The following is a 6,802-nucleotide window of genomic DNA, read 5'->3' as shown; positions in this document are numbered from 1 at the left end:
TTACTTGAGAATGATCTAAAAAATACACGAAAAAGGTATTTTTAACATTATGTAATATTTAACTAAGTATCTATTTTTGAAAGTTCATGATATTCAAGTGTTGCAATTGAAAGTTCCGAACCTATCTATCACTACCGCCAAAGTACGATACCTATCTGTATAAAATTTCAAGGTATATGCCTGGACCGAGGAATTCTCCTCTTCTCCATTGTAAGGATTGACGTAGCAGATCTTAAGCGGTTCCACGTCATCATCCCACATGTACCCTTGGCCTTGATTAAATAACCAGGATAACGAAACATCCCTTTCTCAGAAGTCAGAACCTGCGATCCGCCTAGAAAACCGGCTCGCTCGAACGCTGTGGCGGCTTGAACCGGGACTAGTTATTCAACAAGAGAGATGTTTCTCCCTCGTCAGATTAGAATCTAATTAATCTCAGTATCTGCACCCTCAGGTAAGGGCCTCCTCATTGTAACACGACACGTTACGACTAATGAGAACTTCTTCAAAAAAGAAGCTGCAGGCCACGTGCGGTGTATGATGAAAGCCGTTCTCTTTACCAATGGCAATTTGTAAATTTCAGGAAAAACCAAGGGCATTTCAGAGATTAAATAAGTCTACGTGAGAAAAACAAACAGGCTGCAATAAATGCAGAAAGTGTTCTTCTTTCTATAAGTCTCCCTCTTTTTTCTCGGTCGATGAAAAAAGGACGCGGCCAAGATGCACGCGTCGGCTGAGCTCTTCCGAACCGCTACGATAAACCACGACTTATCACGATAAATTGATAAAACGCCGATATTCAGATGTCGGACGAGACACAATATGCGAAAGGCTGGAAGCGTTTTATCTAAGGGGGGGGCCCACGAGACATGATCAGAACCATCTGATCTCAGAATAAAGTCACGTTGGGTTTGCATGCGCGACACGTGTCAATCTGGTGTTTTTACTAAGCCGGGACGCTGTGAAAGTTAATCTCGAGAAGCGCGTAAAAAGGTGAAAAAGAGAAAGGGAACGGGGGGGTGAGAGCGTGCGTTGTGGAAAGCGAATATGATGATTTCGTTTTGCCGACTTTGAAGACTTAAAAAGTAGCGAAAAGGCTGAGGGAAAATATTTTCCGAAAAAAAGCAAAAGAAAATAGGAAAAGAGAGAAGGTTCAGAGGGAAAAAGGTGAAATCCGTGCGGTGACTTTTTTACTGGCAGAGGTTGCGTGTGAAAAAGCAGATATTTGGTTTCGAACATCCCCATAGAAAGAGGAGAGAGAGGAAAAGAGAGGAGAGAGGAGAGAGGAAAGAGAGAGAGGATTTTTCAAGTAAAATTTGTTACTTATTTTGGAGAGAGGGAGAGGGGGTAAAAAGAGAGTTAAATAGTTAAATCACTCATTAGTGGGTCATCAGTTGCGTAGACTGTAGACAGAAAAAGAGACTGAACTGAACTCATATTTAAATGGACTTTTAAGCAGAGGAGCCATGAAAAAGAGGAAGAAGACCCACTTCAGAAATATCCTAAGAGGGAATTTCACCAAACCCGAAATCTTTCCAATGTAAAATATAGTTAAATTAAATAAAAAAATATTGCAAATCTCTCTCTCCTCTTTCTCTCTATCTCTCTAAGTGTCTGTAGTTTGTTAGAGCCATCAACAGTATTGTAATTGAATTAGGTTCAGTAGTAAAACGGTAGCTTTGATTTTCTTTGTTTTGTTTTGTTTTGTTTTGGTGATTTTTTTTTTTCTGGGTTGCCTTCTCGTTTTGGTAGTTCGGGGGACGTATGCTTGTAATTGAATGAGAAAAGGACGGTAGTCTATCTTTTTTCAGCCTGTGATGAGAAAAAGAAAAAAGGGTTCGGTTTTTATGTGAATGAGATGATCTGATGGCTTCTGTTCTTGCTCTCTCATGCGGTTGTTAGCGAGCGTGAGTCTAACTAGTTTTGAAGCGAGAAATAGAGATCTTTATTTCTGATGGGGGAGGAGAGAGGAGTGAATAAGTTTTCCATGAAAGTGCGAATTTGTCCACTCGTAAGCGTTCACACCTTACGAAACTTACGAAACTGAAACCCAGAACAACCTTCGAGGGGAACCCTGATTGTACTTGTTTTGCTGCTGCTGATAGGGGGAGAAGAAGAACAAGACCCATTAAGGATAGAGGCGAAAGAGGAAGACGACGCAGGGGGGGAATTGAATTTTCGCTGTCTTTTGTTGATTTCTGGGGATGAGATGTCTTTGATGCTCTTGTTGGAGTTGAAGGATTTCAAGTACGGTTATTGGTTTCTGGATAGAGACAGACAGATTTAGATTGCTAGGTTTAATTCGAAATTGGGTTTCGTGTTTGAAGAAAGAAGGAATCTGACGAGATTCAGAGGGAGCTTTTGTTCTGTTTTTCACTTTGAATTGGTTGGACTTCGAAGGGGTGATCCTTTTTTTTCGGGTGAGATTTGTTTGGAACCATGAGAGCTGGATTAAGCACGATCCAGCAGACTCTAACGCCGGAGGCAGCCAGTGTTCTCAACCACTCGATTGCCGAGGCTTCTCGCCGGAACCACGGCCAGACCACCCCACTTCATGTAGCTGCTACCCTTTTGGCTTCGCCGTCCGGTTACCTTCGCCAGGCATGTATCCGATCCCACCCCAATTCGTCCCACCCGCTTCAGTGCCGGGCACTGGAGCTCTGTTTCAGTGTCGCACTCGAGCGTCTCCCGTCGGCGCAAAACCTCTCCCCTGGACTCGAGCCCCCAATCTCCAATGCTCTCATGGCTGCTCTGAAACGTGCTCAAGCACATCAACGTCGGGGATGCCCAGAGCAGCAACAGCAGCCTCTCTTGGCTGTTAAGGTGGAGCTCGAGCAGCTCATTATTTCTATTCTCGATGACCCGAGTGTGAGCCGAGTTATGCGAGAAGCGAGTTTCTCAAGCCCTGCTGTGAAGGCCACTATCGAACAGTCTCTGAATGCTTCAAGCTCTGCTAATTCTCCCACAATTGGATGTGGATTGGGTTTCCGTCCAGCGCCCACGGCGACTACGATGGCAGCAGCAGGGACGAATAGGAACTTGTATTTGAATCCCAGGTTGCAGCAGGGGAATTCTCCTCAACCAGGGCAGCACAGAGGCGAGGATGTGAAGCGGGTTATAGATATTTTGCTGAGGACGAAGAAACGGAATCCGATTCTGGTCGGAGAGTCTGAGCTCGACGCAGTAATGAGGGAGCTCTTACAGAGGATTGGCAATAAAGAGGTCGGAGAAGGGCCACTCAGGAATGTTCATGTGATCTCCTTGGATAAGGAATTTGCTTCTGATAGAACCCAGATCCCGACCAAGCTAAAGGAGTTGGAGAGTTCGATTGAGACCCGAATGAGTGGCAACAATGGAGGTGGTGTGATTCTTGACTTAGGTGACCTGAAATGGCTTGTTGAGCAGCCCGTTGGAGTTTCGGGTTCGGTACCATCGTCTCAGCAGCAGGTTGTCTCTGAAACAGGTAGAGTAGCGGTATCAGAGATGGGAAAACTGTTGGTCAAGTTCGGTGAGGGCAAAGGCCGGCTGTGGTTGATTGGAATGGCGACTTGTGAGACTTATCTGAGGTGCCAGGTCTATCACCCTTCAATGGAGAATGACTGGGATCTGCAGGCAGTTCCAATTACTGCAAAATCGCCACATCCAGGACTGTTTCCAAGGTGCACCTCCAGTTCCTTCATTTGTTTTTTGGTTAAGTTCCAGTTCCTTCTTTAATTTTGAAACACAGAGCTTCAATTTTAATTTTCACTTTAGTTTGGATCAATTTCAAAGCCTTTTCCTTATTTCACTGATGAATTTAGCTATATTTTATCATTTACTATGTGAAAGTATCTTACTACAATAGTTTGCTGTTGATTTTAAAATTTCCATCATTTGGATGACAAACTTGCTCAATATTGAGTTTTAAAGCTCAAATTCATGATGTTCACTTTTATGCTTCTTGTTTTATGATTGATTCAATCTAGAGAAAAGAATATGGAATTTTTTGGAATATATAAATGATGTTGCCCATTAGACTGAGGATTGAATGCTATTATACTTGTGGAATTTCAGACTTGGGAACAATGGGATTCTGAGCAGCTCAGTTGAATCTCTCACCCCTTTGAAGAGCTTCCCAATTGCAGCAACTGCTCTACAAAGGCGGCCGCCATCTGAAAACATGGATCCTGCTCAAAGAACAGCTTGTTGCCCTCAATGCATGAACAATTACGAGCAAGAACTAGCTAAGCTTGTAGCTAAGGAGGTTGACAAGTCTGCTTCTGATGCCAAAACAGAAGCAGCATGGACACCATTACCACAGTGGTTGCAGAATGCGAAACCAAACCTGAAAGATCAGTCACAGGTGTTCCCCATGAAGTCCCAAATCAACTTTCTCATTGTGAACTTAAATACAGCTTAGTTTTCCAACTAATTTCAATCAATCCTCTGTTTTATTTTTGTAGCTATCACAGACTAAGGAACAAGAATTGATGTGGAAGCAGAAAACTCAAGAATTACAGAAGAAATGGAACGATACTTGCTTGCGTCTTCATCCCAGTTTCCATCAAAATGTCAGCTCTGAAAGAATTTCACCAACTCCTATTCCAATGACAAGCTTGTACAACCCAAAGTTGCTAGAACGCCAATCTTTCCAACCCAAGTTGCAACTTACCAGAAACCTTGGAGGAACCCTGCAAATGAGCCAGAGTGAGGCTCCAAACCCACCATCTGAACGTGGTAGCACTCCACCAGGGAGCCCTGTAAGAACAGACCTTGTTCTTGGACGACCAAAGGTTACTGAAAATATGCCAGAGAAAACCCACAGTGAACGCATCAAAGACTTAGCTGGCTGTATTTCTTCAGAGACACAAGACAAGCTCTCTGATTGGCAAAAGGAAAAACTCATAAGTCCATTGGATGCTGACTCGTTCAAGAGACTCCTCAAGGGACTAAGAGAGAAGGTCGCATGGCAGGCAGATGCAGCATCTGCAATAGCTACAACTGTGACACAGTGCAAATCAGGCAATGGCAAAAGGCGAGGTGCTGGCACAAAGGGTGATATATGGATATTGTTTACAGGTCCTGACAAGGTTGGCAAGAAGAAGATGGCATCGGCCCTGTCAGAGCTAGTCAACAGAACCAGTCCGATCACAATTCGTCTTGGCTCCAAGTCTGGAAATGATGAGGAACCAGAGATGAATTTCCGTGGGAAGACTGTGATCGATCGAATAGCAGAAGCTGTGCAGAGGAACCCCTTCTCAGTGGTCGTGCTTGAGGACATTGATCAAGCAGATATGCTTGTCCATGGAAGCATCAAACGGGCAATTGAGAGAGGTAGACTTGCAGATTCCTATGGCCGTGAAGTCAGCCTAGGGAATGTGATATTTATCCTGACTGTGAGTTGGTTGCCGGAAGATCTGAACAACTTGTCGAACTGTCTTTCGCTCCATGAGGAGAAGCTTGCAAATGTAGCCTGTAGTAGTTGGCAATTACAACTATCCATTGGCGTGAAGACTAGCAAGCGCCGTCTGGACTGGCTAAATGACGACCATAGGCTCACAAGGCCAAGGAAAGATGCAGCTCATGCTCTATCATTTGATTTGAATCAAGCAGCTGATGCAGAGGATGATGCAGCACAGGAGTCCTGCAACTCAAGTGACCTCACCATGGAGCATGAGCATGAAAATGGCCTCATGATCAAGCTCTCTTCCATGGCATCACTGTCACGAGAGCTGCTCAACTTCGTAGACGAAGCCATCGTCTTCAAGCCTGTCGACTTCAGCCCAATACGGAGCAAGATCGCCGGCACCATTACATCAAAATTCAAGGCCATTGTTGGGCATGGGCAGTCAATTGTAGTTGACAACGAGACACTGAACAAAATTGTAGGGGGAGTCTGGTTTGGCAGGACTGAGTTTGAGGATTGGACAGAGAAGGTCCTAGTCCCCAGCTTCCACCAGCTGAAAACAAGCTTATCATCTCCTACCGTCGCTGGAAACGATGGATTTTCCATAAAGCTCACCTCAACTACAGACTCAGAGAGACGGACTGCCGGCGATTGGTTGCCGAGCAAGATCACGGTGACCATGGACGGGCTATGAAGACGGGTTGATATGTACATATGTCTCTACATAGAGGGGGTGATAGTAAAGAAGGCGGCATATTGAGGGGGTAAAAGCTAAATACCAAAATATCAAAGAAAAACAGTTAGAAGGACAGAAACTTGGGAGAGTAACGGAATCGTTAACGGCCGGCGGATGTCACACAGAAATCCATAATTAAATTAAAAATTTTCAAGTAAGCTTTTTGAGGCTATTGTTGTCGTTGTTATCATGCTATTGGATTCATGTTAATTACGTGGGCCTTGGTTAATAAGAACAAATCCCTTCCCACAGATTCAATGTAAAGATAGGAAAATGAGAATTTTCAATATTTTTCTTTCTATTTTTGTCTAATTTTGTGGATAAATGTGGACTATGTTAGTGGTTACCATTAATGATATCGTACACCGTCAGATTGGAACCTTTTTATGTGGACTAAGTCGTCGGAATTAAGAGAAGCGAGTAGTTATCGTGTTCCATGAATAACATGCAAAGTCGGAAAGTCCTTTTGGTCTGAGACTGAGAGCGCTTTTTGTTGATGTGGACAGTAGGGAACCGGCACGTGTTAATGCGGTGGGAGCGCGAATCCGTAGCTTTCCAGTTTGGTATACGTACCTTTATGCCCGGTGAATACGGCCACGTGTCGGGAATAATTTATTGACAAGTATTTGGTTTTCTTTCGGTGTGAACGCTTTCGGGGGGAAAGGATTCGAGTAATTTAT

The 6,802-nt window shown here is 44.1% G+C and overlaps 1 protein-coding gene across 1 annotated transcript; it reads left to right on the top strand.

The window, feature by feature from the left end:
- Positions 1-1,469: 1,469 nt before the first annotated feature.
- On the top strand, positions 1,470-6,434 carry LOC104612369 (protein SUPPRESSOR OF MAX2 1-like). Its single transcript, XM_010279763.3, has 3 exons — positions 1,470-3,659; positions 4,054-4,342; positions 4,443-6,434. Exons 1-3 carry the CDS (start codon positions 2,440-2,442, stop codon positions 6,078-6,080), a joined length of 3,147 nt encoding a protein of 1,048 aa, XP_010278065.1. The 5' UTR covers positions 1,470-2,439; the 3' UTR covers positions 6,081-6,434.
- Positions 6,435-6,802: the final 368 nt, after the last annotated feature.

Source organism: Nelumbo nucifera, chromosome 2 (genome assembly GCF_055504915.1).
Source record: "Nelumbo nucifera cultivar China Antique chromosome 2, China Antique-T2T, whole genome shotgun sequence".
Classification (NCBI taxonomy): Eukaryota; Viridiplantae; Streptophyta; class Magnoliopsida; order Proteales; family Nelumbonaceae; genus Nelumbo; species Nelumbo nucifera.
The sequence above is the reverse complement of the archived record's forward strand: the minus strand, read 5'-3'. Positions and strand labels throughout refer to the sequence as shown.